General features: G+C 33.1%; 1 protein-coding gene across 1 annotated transcript; it reads left to right on the top strand.

Annotated features, from left to right (window-relative positions):
• The first annotated feature begins 859 nt into the window (after positions 1 to 859).
• Positions 860 to 14,436, top strand: LOC137924532 (uncharacterized). The gene is made up of 10 exons (XM_068767921.1): positions 860 to 872; positions 1,606 to 1,728; positions 2,331 to 2,427; positions 5,519 to 5,661; positions 8,092 to 8,163; positions 9,023 to 9,105; positions 10,004 to 10,123; positions 12,053 to 12,203; positions 13,215 to 13,333; positions 14,134 to 14,436. Exons 1-10 carry the CDS (start codon positions 860 to 862, stop codon positions 14,434 to 14,436), a joined length of 1,224 nt encoding a protein of 407 aa, XP_068624022.1.
• Positions 14,437 to 14,749: the final 313 nt, after the last annotated feature.

Below are 14,749 nucleotides of genomic sequence, written 5' to 3'. Positions count from 1 at the left end.
GGTTTTGACTTGAAAATTTTTAATTTTCGATTTACACGTTTTTCCCAGGAACGTATCTACCGTGTAAATCGGGGGATAGATGTATTTAAAAACAACTTGCGGTAAGATAAAATTTATATATATCATTCTTAATTTATAGATTTCATAAACGAACGAATCTTTGTATATATAAAACAGATTATAAAGTTCACGTAAACAATAATAAAGGACGTTGGCTTTTATGCCAATGACCGCGTTGAAGATTAAAAATAAACAATAAATGTTATTAAATATTAACGTGATAATAGTTCCTAATCACCGTCATAATGTTTTGTGACTTGCAGTATATCCTTAAATATGTCTTATCATTATAATATTTAAATTTAAATGTACGATATATCCTCTTTCTTGCTTCGTATCATCAGCTACCGTAGAACGTGATTTTTAGAAAGTATGACGTACGATATTTACATTTTAATAAAATAAATCTTTATTGCACTCGATGAAATAGGAAATGTATTTCATTTGCCTGGAGTCATTAAGCCCAGAAAAAGGATGCTAATTTCAGCTTATATTTTACCGAGACTCGAAAAAACAAAATAACATTTAATCGAATTAAAACTATGAGAAACATATAAAACCAATTTATAATTATTTATAAAACACCTACGGAGATTCAAAATTCGAAAAAGCAACCTAAGTAAAAGTATATTCAATTATATAAATGTAATTTCTTAGTCTGATATAGATTCACCAAGCGAAGTTCGACTTTCTTCTGTATCGATAGGATTATATTTATTACTTATTGGTATATGTTAGCCTGAAATAAATAAATAAAATCATATTAGTTACAGGAAAGGAAAAAATCGCGCAAGAAAGAATGAGGCCGGCATGTAAGTGAACCATATTTTTTTACAATAAATAGTAATCAAATTGAAATAAGGAGTAAGGAGAATCTTGGACAAAAGAATTTAAACCAATACCTCACTTTGCGTCGTGGTTACGTTCCAAAAAGACACGACGCAAATTGAAACGCCGCAAAGTGAATTAAGTTATTCTACAGCAAACCATGTAGGTAAAGATCGAAGATTCAGGTTTTAGGTTCCAGGGTCACGAAAATACTACTTGTTAAAAAGAAAATTGAACAAAGTAAACATTTAAAAAACAAAAATAGTATAACTCTGCCAATAAATAAATTGGAAACATACATACCTTTTTTGTAACCAGAAACAACACGTAAAAATTTATATAAATTTATTATTCTCTTTCAAAAAAGTGCAACACACTACGTAATTGAAACTGAACAAACTAAAATTACCAAAACAAAGTGAAAATAAAACTGTATACAAATTGCGTTGTTTTTAGTTAGAAAGGGAATCCCCAAGTTTTGATGGCATGGCGCTATTATAATCAAAAGTGTTGCCATGTTATGGAAAAAAAAGAAAATTTCAAAAAAAAAATAGACTCGAATCCAAAACAACGCAATATTGAAAATCTAACGACGCATAGTGAAAATTAGTACTAATTAAGTAGCGATGCAACATCGAAAAAAACGCAAAACGAAACGACGCAAAGCGAGGCATTGGTGTATTTGAAATAACAAAACTTAAATCTATATAATTGCAGACAACGACACGAAGACGCTAGTAAACAGATGTGGCGTTGACTTCTCGCCGCATAAAGATGTTGAGGAGGGTCCAACGAATATTGAAAGCTACCCATGGCTAGGTTTACTTATTTTCCCGTTGCGTAAGTACTTGTTATTATTTACTTTAGAACATTGTTAAACATGACCGTGTGTCATACATGTCAGAATGAAATGCGTTTAGTAAAACAGAATTTATTAATATAATTTATTAATATTGAACAGCTGAATTTATTAATATTGAACAGCTGTAAATACTTTAACGGCCATGTTTAAAAGTTTGACGTTTAGCATTTTCGCGCGCTTCTAGTTATTGTTTATCTGTCCTAAATATTACTTTAAATCTTCTGTTTAAAAACTAGCAATGCTAATTGTTAATCATTTATATAAATATAAATTCTTTTTTGTGATAATGTCGTCGCTTTATAAATATATATACATATATATACACATATACATATACATACATATTTATACATATTTCTTACTTGCATTCAACTTAGTTTTAAAAAATGTACAATTTAAGTTAGTAAACGTACTTAAGCACTGTAACATGCAAAACCGTGAGCAACATTAAACGCAATTGTAAAAACAACGGCACGAACGCTAATGTCTGTGAAATATAGATTTTAATAAATAAATTTAAAACTACACATCAATTATAAAGTTATTTGTAATAAATATATTGATTATTTATTGCTAACAGGCGGCATTATCACATCATCGCCTGTTATATTAATAACAAAGCAACTTGTAGTTGGAGCGGCCATTGAAATCGCGAACTTGCCGAAAGTGGACTTCAGGTGAGTTTTACTATTTTTTAAAAGCTTAAATAATATAAATAAAAAAGTTTATATAGGATCATATTTAAAAAATATTCTTCTAACGTGGTTCTACTTTATGTTATATATTCTTCTTGTATATACGACTTTAGTAAGCCGTTTATTATTAAACTTAAAATTTACGGAAAAATATTAGTTAAAAGTTATATTAGTTTTGCTACATTCTTTTTATATGAGGTTGGTTCAAATTATTAACTGTTTACCAGCTTTCTGAGAACAGTTGCTATACAGTATTCTCCGGACAGAGGTAACAACGGAATAATTATAGGTTCTATTTCAGAGATACCGTCTTGTATAATTCACATTTTGTGTATTAATTATATAGGATTGACACTGTTCACAGACATTTTTTTAGAGATTGGTCAGTAACGTCCTTTGTGTATCACAACTCACTGTCATCACCAACCAGTCTGCCAAACGTGATAATTGTGGTACATCCCTGAAAAATATCCTTGGAGGCCTATGCCTTCCAATTGGCGTCTATACACTGAAAAGACGAAGTTATAACAAACAAAAGTTACAGCATATTTGCAAATTGGTATCTTCAAGTGAAAATGGGCAGGCCACATGGCGTACAGAACAGCCACTGTAGCCTTAAGATTCTGGAATTTGGATAATGGACCTGCAAGAGCAGAGTCGGATGTCCACTCCCGTCATAGGCCACTTTATATTAGTCCTTTTGGAAATCAGGTAGAGAGGTACCTATCTTAACCAGGGATGTGCAACACGCGGCTCGCCTGTTAAGCATGTTTGTAAAATAGAGTTTATTTTATCAAATTCCTCCCATCAATATATTATTATAAAATTAACTACAATGAAATGATAGTACATACTAAACCGACACGATTTTTGTGAACGAGTTACTTGCTTCTCTCTTGTTTAAAATTGTAATACCAATATAAATAATATCAAATAAAAATTATATCAATTATAAAACGAATGCACGATATCTGTGGAATTTTTTTGTGTTGATTTCGTTCACTTTTTTTGAGTTAAATGTTTGGCCCGCTGTAAAAATTATAAATTTTAACTGGCCCGTTAATCAAAAAGGTTGCTCATTCCTAACCTAGACTATAATATATTAATAATAAATCTGTATTTTTAAATTTTGTTAAAAGACGGAGTTTCTTCGTGCTTCTTCTCCACGACTATAACAGCTTGCGATGCGTAGTCAAAAATAAAATAGATTATAAAAATAAATACACAATAAACGATCAATAAGAATTTTGTTAAAAATTCCAATGTTTAATAAATTAATTTTATATTTATCTTATACCAGGAGTGAGCAACATTTTTACTGAATGAACCAATTTTAATTTTAATTTTTGTGGCGAAACACACACAATGAATTACTTATTAAAATTTTGAAAAATTTTAATTTAATAAATATTACAATAAAAAACAAATTTTAATGTCAAATAAACATAAATAAGCTAAGAACGAAAAAACAAATATATTTGATCATTTAATGGAAAATTTGGCAATGTTTTTTCGAAACAAACGTATATATATGGAGGACCGGAAAGTAATGTCATTTCTGTCGACATATTTTACAGAAAAACCTATTGATTTTTACTGCTCTGGCATTGAAAATTTGTAGACGACAAAAGGTTGTTTATAACGAAGGTATATATATTGTTTGATTAGAAATAAAAACTTACTAAAGATGTTGTTGTGTGTATTTAACTTAAGAAATTGTCATTACTTTTCAGTCCCCCTAATGTATATGCAGCTTTATAATCGTGCATCACTCAGTTTTGATCGGTGGTTATTTTCCTGTCTTAAACTATATCTCACTAGTAAATAGATAAATAGCCTCCCTCATTAAAGAAGAGACAACAAAGAAAGACTTCCTTTCATTTTGTAGAGCAATAATTACCAAAGCAATTTACAAAAACAAAAGTTAAAAAAAGTTTAGTTTAATAAAATTGTAAAAAAAAATTAGTTATAATAGTAATAATTGTAAGTAAGTTGTAAATAAATAATATTATAAAACTAATGTGAAATAAATGTAAAATAAAAAGAATGTAAAACAAACAGCAACAAAATAAATAAAATGTTAAAGTGTAACGAGAAAGGAATGGAAGGTCATAGAGCGAAAGAGAATGAAAGAAGATATGTGGAATGAATACCGAATGGAAGATTATAAGATGCATAAACGAAGAGAGAAAATAAAAAAGATTGTGAAAAATTAAATATATGTAAACAAAAAGTCCCTGTCCCACACCAGATAGGGGGTACGAGAGGAAAAAAAAAAGTAAATAGATAATTACATGAATGAGGAAGCTAAGTAACGCAACTTGAGCTTGTACTAATCTTATATCTAGACGTCAATACCTATTTGATATGTTATCTGTAAGTTCAAAATCGTAAGACCTGTGACCCAGTTAAACTATAGATAATACACAGACGTAATTCAAACAGTACAAATATTTTCAGACACTTTTAGTTTACACAAATATTTGGCCTACTTCCATTAGGCTGAAAGATTCCAGAGCCACGTCCACGAGCCGATAGACCTGGTTTCATTAGGCCGCCCATTTTTTTTTCTAACGTGAAGATTTCCTACATAGGATACGCCTCCGCTGCGGAGGCAATGAAAGGGATATGCCTGACTCCCAGAGGCTAAAACCCCACGGTCTTCTTGAGCTATTTCACATACTACCTTAGTTTCTACGGCGGTGGCCAACAACTCCTTACTTGCGGCAGATCACCCCAAGTCAGACGCCAAAGCCATGCTAAGAGAGTTGGAGAAGGGCGCGGTATAACATCCTCCGATGTCCAGGTCTCCCCCACCAGGACAGATGACATAGTTAAAGTCTCTGGTAGTTGCTAGGACAAGGCAGGACCGGTGATCGCGACGACCTTCAGGAGAACCCTATGTCAACGGGCGTCCAATGGCTGAAAAGAAGAACACAATTATATATATATATATATATATATATATATATATGCGTGTGTGTGTGTGTGTGTGTATATATATATATTTATATATATCAAAATGGCCATTAGTATATAGATTATTTTTAACAAATAAATTCTTTGTTCCCAGAGCAAGAACAAAAGTAATCCTAGGCCACAACTGCACGGGTCCAAGACATGATGTTCAGGACTACACGTACCATCCGGACTTCCGGAAAAACACGTACAGCTCGCTCGTATTGATTCAGTTAAAGGTGTACAGTCATAAACAAGGTAAACATAAATATAAGATATCTGGAAATATATTTTGATTCGTTGCAGATGTAAAAGTTACATAGTAGTGAAAATAGAGAAAATTTGTCAGCAAAAATCGTATAAGTATCTGTTGAAATGAGACAAGCTAAGAAATTCTTTCAGTACAAAGTATACAGGAACAGATAATAAAAAAAATTTAAAAAACTTTATAGTTAAACGGTTTTTTGATACCCATATTGTGGTGGTTGTGGAAAAATATGTACCTAGTCCGCCATATTGGAACGGCGTCCATCTTGAGTTTTAAATTTTGACATAATCATCGTGTTTTACTAGTCCTTTCATTTACTACCCATATTGCCCTCAATAAGGTTAAGGAAAAATATGTAATCCGCCATTTTGTATCGGCCGCCATCTTAGATTTATAATGTTATTGATATTATTATATTGTATCGTCATCTAAATTAAATGTGTGTACCAAATTTCAGATCAATCTGACAACGGGAAGGTGCTTAAATTTCAATTTCTAATTTTCCGTACGGGTCGAACTAAATAAAAACGTTTAATAATCAATTTTGATAATGACATGAATTTTCATATTAGTTTCTTCTTAAGATTTTTCCATTACGTTATTATTTCTGAAACCATTGATTGACGGTTATTGAGCTATATATTCATCTATTAAAATCTTTTACACCTGTAACCAATCATCTTGAGGACTTTGGGGCGACACCGAATTCCGGTTAGGCATGATGATCTGCGAGGAGTTAATGGCCTCACTAATAAAGGAGGACGAAAAGAGACTATCATACCTCGATCTTTGCAGGAAAATTGCAGAAAAAGCAATCGGTACAAGTAAAAATTAAAAAAACATGTGTCAACAATAAAATATCAAATAAAGCAAAACAAAAATATAATGTATGTAGAACAAAATGTTTTAAATAATATAAAGAAATGTAAAACTGATGAATGAGGTGAGGAATGAATGATATCGAATGAAAGAGAAAGACAGAAGAAATGTGGAAAGAAAGATGAAGTACGAAATATTATAAGAAGAATGCAAGAATAGCGCGCAAATAAAAGTAACGTGAAAAAAAGTTAAAAGAAATAAAACCGGTCCTTCCCAAAGATAGGGGTACGACAGAACCCCAATAGCGGAGGGAAAAAAACAATCATCCTTTATAAGTCGACGTGACAGCGTTGTAAAATATTTTAATTGTTTAAAATTAATTACTGTAATGTAGAGATATTTTATACACACGAAGATGCTGAACACGATCCACACCCTACCAGGTCTTACTGGACTTTGAGGTGACCTATATCCAGCTGTGGCGGTGATATGGCTGAGATAATGATGAAAAACCAAAATACAGATTCATAGTTATTTCAATCCATAGAAACCCACTGCAAGGCATAGGCCATCTCTTAAGTTATCTATAGAGAGATATTCCATACTCTAAGAACTTGTATGTGAGCAGTAACAATCCTATATAATTAATAAATAAATTGCGAATTATAAAAGATTGTATCCGGAATGGAACGAAAGTATCAGTTCTCTTCCGATGAGCTGCCAAAGCTCAAAATACTGGAAAATTTTGTTATTGTCAGAAAATCGCCTCATTACGATACCCAAGAAGAAAGATTTCAACAAGAGACGTCTTCATAACTTGTAATCATTATCCAACTGTGGGACGTCCAGCGCTGGACATATAGATAGAAGTAAATAATTTTGTGAAGAAATTGTTTTAGTTATAATTTCCCTGTGTACTCAAGACGGGGAAAGTACGAGAGGCCCCCAATAAACATAGGAGAAGATGTATGGAATTAAATAAAGTATGAAAAGGAATGAAAGAGTGGATACTGACTGAGATGGATAAAAGAAAAAAGAATGTGTGATAAAGAGACGGATAAATGATGCGAGGGTTATCCCTCGCATCATTTATCCGTATTAAAAATTTTGTCATAAATGTTCCTTTGAACGAAGGGTCCCAAAAACGGAGGTATTAAAAAAATGCTGAACTAAATGTACGGAAAACAATGGGTATGAACGAAAGATTATATGAAGTGAAAGAAGAAGAACGAATGATATTAAGAATGAGTAATATTACATGAAAATAAAATATTACGTGCAATAATTATTTTCGTTAAAAAGTTCCCTGCTATGACAAGCTTGAAACACTGCACATTTTCTAATACTGCTTGAAAGAATAAAACGATTAAAGCGACATCTGTAAACGTTAGAAATAATTATAAGGATTAAACTAAATCACTGGAGTACATTTTGTATGGTTTGTGCTCGTGTCCTTATACATAGTAAGATTCAAAGAGATACATATCCACCAAAAAGTAATTTAACTAAAGAGATCTCCTGAAATAATTACTATAGAATCGCTTTTCAAGTTGAATTTCATTCATCGTATTGCTTAGTATATATTTTGAACGATTTTCCAGACCTCAGACCCATCTGTCCGCCACCGAGCATAATTCAAAAACCTGAGTTCTATGCAGTTTCAATAGGAGAAGGTAAGCAATATATTGGAAAATGTAGGGCAGGGGGATTCAACTTGCGGCTCGCAAGTCACTTGCGAACCTTCTCAATGTTTATTTGTGGCTCTTGAAATGTATCAAAAAATAATATGAAATTAAAACAAGGATCAGTATTAACTAATCAGTTTTTGATATTATAACTGGGTAATAATTAATTTTTAATATTTAAATTCAACTACTAATAATAATTTCAGTAATGCACCATTTAAATAGATATTTACGACTAGCAAAAAATTATAAATTTTAGAAAATTACTCGGACTTTCAATTGGGTTTGCGACCCCTTATCTAAAATAAAACTTCGCTGCATTAAATCCTGTTATACATAACGATTTTTTAATTCTGTAGACACTATCGATACTATTCAACTGTTTTAAAGACATTAGGAAGTCAAGGTTGACAAACTTCAGGCTGTCTATTCCTTAATATCTCATGTGCGTTTCGTGAAACGCGCTAGGGCGCACATGAGACAGGCCCATGAGATAGGCACACGAGGTAGGCCCATGAGATAGGCACATGAGGTAGGCCCATGAGATAGGCCTATGAGATAGGCACACGAGGCAGGCCCATGAGATAGGCACACGAGGTAGGCCCATGAGATAGGCCTATGAGATAGGCACATGAGGTAGGCCCATGAGATAGGCCTATGAGATAGGCACACGAGGTAGGCCCATGAGATAGGCACATGAGGTAGGCCCATGAGATAGGCCTATGAGATAATCACACGAGGTAGGCCCATGAGATAGGCACACGAGGTAGGCCTCGCCTCATCGCTCACATACCTCTGTCGGGGACTACCACTATCTCGCAGACTATAGCATGCATTATCATTACAGATTGCATGAGCTCTACCGTTGAATTCTACAAGATGAAGTACGTCGATACAAAAGAGTGTAAATCCTTTTACCGTAGAACTGGGGTAAGTTGTTATATCTTTTTTTTTTAAAGTGAACAGACAAAAGGCAATGCTTCTGCTGTTAAGCCATCATCATTATTTCAACCGTATGAAGTCCACTGATGAACCATAGATCTCCGTTATGACCGACTGGAAGTGTCTTGCATCCTTTGTCTTACGACGACCAGAATTTCCAAAAAGTTATTATTTTATTTTTAAAAATAATAACACTAATTAACTAACACAAGTCCACAAATATATTATTTTATTAAAATTGCACACTGTTATTGCTTTATTTTAATATATATAATAATAATAACTTTGTGGATCTAGCTAATGACAAGTAAAAACAAGTAAAATTGTAAAATTTTCAAAGTAAATGGTAAAGCATAAATCTTTTATTTTCATTTATATACTTCTAATAAAAATAACCACTTTTCAATTAAATAACAAATCTTTTCCAATTAACCAAAAGGCTCTTTATAAGAAAAAGCTGTATGCGAAAAGATGTATGCGATTAAACATGTAACGTACCGTATATGTATATATATATATATATATATATACACACAAATGCATGTAGTAAAAAGCGATTATTTTAATATTACAAAGAGACATTACAATTTTATTTATCTGTATAGATATCCATATTATGTATGAATCTGTTCACTATGAAGGACCTCGGAATAAATAAATAAAAACAAATCTTCATTTATCAAAATCAAATATGATTCGGTATATATCACAAACAACAAAGATACTTAAAAATAGTTTTGATTTCGGATTATTTTTACATCGCATGGTTGTCGAAATGGTTCCCGCTTAAAAGGTTTCTGACAACTGACATCGGTAAATTATTCAAAAATATCTATGCTCAGCACAGCACTCACAGATTATATACATATATTTTTTTTATTTCCAGTTGGACGTGGAAAGTATCTGGCCAAAATACACGGTGTGCGCTAAAGCAGTAAAAGGCGGTGGTTGCTTATGGCAGAGCGGCGTCTTCCTTGTTATGAAACAGGAGAATAGATGGATGCTGGTATGAACATATCTATTTCTTTTTTTTCTTCCTAGTTGTACAAATTGAATTGAGAAAGAGAAATTTGTCTATGGTTGTACATAAAATTATTACAGACAAGATATTACATATGTAAATGTACCAATAATGGCAAATACTCAGATACGTACCGCAGTTCAGCTTAACCTGTGCCTTGTGATATATTTTTTAATTATTAAACGGTTTTATTTAGTTCGACCCGTACGGAATTTGTTTATTTATTTGGATCAAAATTAGAAATTGAAATTTAAGCACCTTCCCGTTGTCAGATTGATCTGAAATTTGGTACACACATTTAATTTAGATGACAATATAATATAATAAAATCAATAACATTATAAATTTAAGATGGCCGCCGATACAAAATAGCGGATTACATATTTTTCCTTAAGCCCCTCAATATGGGTATCAAATGAAAGGGCTACACTAGTAAGACACGATGATTATGTCAAAATTTAAAAATCAAGATGGACGCCGTTCCAATATGGCGGACTAGGTACATATTTTTCCACAACCACCACAATATGGGTATCAAAAAACCGTTTAACTTAAAAGTTTTTTAAATATATTTTATTTATTTTAGGGCCATACGCCTGCTGACAGCTGAAATTAAAGAAGTGATCTAATAATAAAAATAGAATAATTTTAATAATGTATATAAACAAACTTCCCGTGATCTTTAATATGTTGTCTTTCACAACTGGCGGCTATCTGATCTACGTCATTGCCACTTCAACCAATCAGCCGGGCTATTTATTTAGGTTGTCTAGGTTATTTTTATTCGTTTTCGGATCTCCTCATTTAGGAACAATGTATATTTAGACGTTCCGATTTTATTCATTTTCGAAATGCTCAAAAAAATTATGTATATACATAAACTTGGATCCACATGGTGGAGGGCCTAACCTTGTTACCATGGGCAGAACTAGACCGATCATCAGGGCGTTCTTTAAGGGAGGCCATTCAACGAGCGTCTATCGGCTGCTATTAATGATGATGATCATGAAGAAATATAAATGTATGTACACCAATACCTCACTGCGTGGTGGTTACGTTCGAAAAAAAACACGACGCAAAGTGATTTTCTATAGCCAACCATGTAAAGATCGAAGATAGTATCAGAAAAACTTCTAGGCCAACTAGCATAGTTTCCACGAGTTATCGACCGAGTGACCGAGCTCCCGACTCGGTAATCAAAACGCTGTTTCAACCCCACCAATCTCAATCAATACTTTTATCGGAAGTTGTCACAAAAGAATGAAGGAGTCGAGTAGTGTTGCCATTTAAGAAAAATAAAACCACTTTTCATAAAATTATTACAATAAATTCCAAGGTAACGGAGATACTACTTTTAAAAAAAAATTGAACAAAGTAAACATTTCAAAAAACATTAAAATATTTACCTGTTTACCGTGTTTACGTGTTGCGTAAATATTTATACAAATTTATTATAATATTAAAAAAAACACAAAACATTACATAATTGAAACTGGACTCTAAAATTAGCAAAACAAAGTTAAAATAAGACTGTATTAAAATTGCGTAAATTTAGTCAGAAAGGGAATCCCCGAGTTTCGATGACATGACGCAATTAGATACAAAAGTGTTGCCATCTTTTAGAAAAAAGGAAATTAAAAAAATTTAAACACTCCAACCCAAAACAAAGCAACCTCGAAAATCTAACGACGGTCAGTGGAAATTAGTACTGATTAGGCAGCGAAGTTACTTCGAAAAAATGCAAAACGAAACGACGCAAAACGAGTGTTGTTGTGTACAATTTTCGACATTTCACCAAGGTTGAAAGATTTCAACAAATGGCAATATGAGAATATTTGATAGAGAAACTGGATAAGTAAAAGTTAATAGAGAAGATGATAAAGGTAAGAATAAATGATGATTGATTTCTCCCAGATAGGATTCGGCGTTCACGGACCTGGATGCGGTTCCCCTGCACGGTTCCTCGACTACGGAATGTACCACCAGTGGGTGCGGAACAACATCGAGAGGATCGGCAAACCCGCCATCACCAGGCTCGCACCCAACCACGTCATAATGAGGAGACGTTAGTACTCTTTTCATTTTATTTTTCATTTTATCTTATTACAGTTACACCATTATATAAGTCGATTTATCTTATTTTTAAGAACTGGGAGGGTCCCGATAGATTTTGCGCCATATAACTATTTATTTATTAACCTTTTTTTTAATTTTGTAAAGGCGAACTAAATGCCTATATTCATTCTTTACCAGTTAACCCAAGGTGATGCAGAGAGAACTAGTGGGCAGGGGACCAAATGCTATAAAAAATTAATTTGCTATACGCATATAAGGTATTTATTTAAATACTATAATTATGATGTAATTACATAAGTAATAACTTGCACAACAAGTAAAATCATTGGTCAAATGATATTTACGTATTACATTTATCGCACAAGTTGTATTTATGTACAATAAAACACCATAAACAATTTCAGACATGCCACTGGAGAGATTAAAAACCAATATTAAATATATTATTGGAAAAAAGTGTATTATTCTATACAAGAATGCTATACTGAGATTAATACGTAAAAGTAAATGTTGTCGAAATTCACACAGCAATTTATTAAATGTGAAGTACTCTTTACAAAACTGTATTTGTATAGAGCTACTGTTGTTGTCAACAGAATCTTCCCAACCGATAATAGCTTCCTATAGGGCTAATAATGCCGACATTTTATGTTGATTAACGAATTTATAAAAAAGATGCTTTGACTTTGATGATTAATATAACTTTTTCCACGATTTTCTGATACTTTATATTTAAATATTTAATGGAATCAGGCGTTACCTTGCGAAAGTCCATCCTAAGTAAGAAAAGGACCAATATTTAGCCATTTCCGCACATGCAGTGGTAGTCGTGCAACAAAGTGCACCGCCCGCCAGCCTGCTGATAAATTCGTATGCGGCAAACAATGCGAATCACACAACCGCCACCGCCAAATTACTCAACACGTGTTTCACCCCTCTACGGGCATCTTCAGGAGTTATGTTACACCGATTAGTAATAATCACTTTATATTTAATTCAGGTCTAACGAACGTGCAGAGATACGGTCCTTGCGACCCAGAGGAGACGAGGGTCGAAATTTACACTGATCACACAGCCATAGAGCCCCAGGTCGCAAAGAGTAGGAGCGCCGTTTACAACGTAAGCACTGACATCTTCCATCACTATCTATACATACAAAAATATATATGTCTCATTGTATATGTCTTAAATTGTAAAAAAACATCTATATTTTCCAAAATATCTTAATTAATAACACGTCAACGTGACCCTTTTGTAAAATAGCTTGATTAACAATTGATTCTGCTGAAGTTGTTAGCCTAGGGTCTCATGGAACAGAGGAGTACGTGAATTCTTTTTTTAAAAATTCTGGGCACTCGCGTTTCAGTAGCACGATGACGTTTGCATGAAGGTAGCAACTCTACCGTTGTAGAGACGTATAGTCTATTGTCGTGTATGCGGTCAGGAACGGCAGCGTGGACCCGGCAATTCGAGGTAAAATATCTACTGCGAGCAGCGGTAGAGATCAGGGAAGAATTGCAATCGTAGATCCCGGGTTCGATTCCCAAGATACAATCAAATATAATTCACAACTTGCGCATTAATTATAAAGAATTGCCACTATCCATAAACAAGTTTCTACCTTTAAGGGATGTCTAAGTTTTGGAGTGGGCCTCCAACTAACCTAACCTCCTCAAAAATCGCCCCGATGACTAATCATGCGCTGCACGAATCCAGCGACATCCGCTACCTATTAATGAACAAAATTAACGAATAATAGTGTGACCTATAATAATATGACCTGTAATAATGTGGCCTATAATAAAACTACCTAAAATAATGTGGCCTATAATAATGTGGCCTATAATAATGTGACCTATAATAATATGGCCTATAATAATATGACCTATAATAATGTGACCTATAATAAACTCCAACAGTTCACAATCATGGCTTCGTACGAGTATTCGTGTATCATATTCCGTTGTAATCAACCCACTGGCGCAATACCCACCATCCACCTTAAGAGGCTGTGTCTTGCTAAACACATCGCCTGCTACCAGTTCTCAACGCTACAGATCGACTTTGAGATCGAAATTCTCTACTTCGACAAGATCGAATACCACGTTAACGTTTACGGTGAAGAACTTAAACTCCTGGACACGAAGAGGATGAACGTAGAATCTAACAAGGACCAGTTCAGACCAGACATTGCCTCAACTTTTACACCATACATATATTAAACCGATAACACAATGAAAGGGTTATGTTTCCTATAAAACTTCCACGGTTTTTTTTGACTACTATTGTTAAAACCATGGTAAGGTTTTACATAAATCAGTTCTCAAAGGAGCTCTTTAGTCGAAATACTAAATGCATACTTAGTGATAATTATAATATTTAATTATTATTTTTATAACTAGCCTAATGCTTACATTTATTGAAGAGCCTATAACATAAGTAAGCAAGTAAGTAAGTAAGTTGTGAAGGAAAAAAGGTAAGAATAAAAGAAATTGAGAAGTATGAAAGTGAGTGAGGAATAAAGATAAAATTTTG

This window comes from Battus philenor, unplaced genomic scaffold (assembly GCF_028537555.1).
Source record: "Battus philenor isolate CCGP_79_NKW_IND1 unplaced genomic scaffold, ilBatPhil1.0.hap1 SCAF_24, whole genome shotgun sequence".
NCBI lineage: Eukaryota > Metazoa > Arthropoda > Insecta > Lepidoptera > Papilionidae > Battus > Battus philenor.
This window is presented reverse-complemented; position numbering and strand designations above follow the sequence as displayed.

Coding starts and splice junctions, on each gene's coding strand:
- LOC137924532 (XM_068767921.1), top strand. Junction 2,428..5,518: donor TTGCCGAAAGTGGACTTCAG/GTGAGTTTTACT, acceptor CTTTGTTCCCAG/AGCAAGAACAAAAGTAATCC. Junction 9,106..10,003: donor CCTTTTACCGTAGAACTGGG/GTAAGTTGTTAT, acceptor TTTTATTTCCAG/TTGGACGTGGAAAGTATCTG.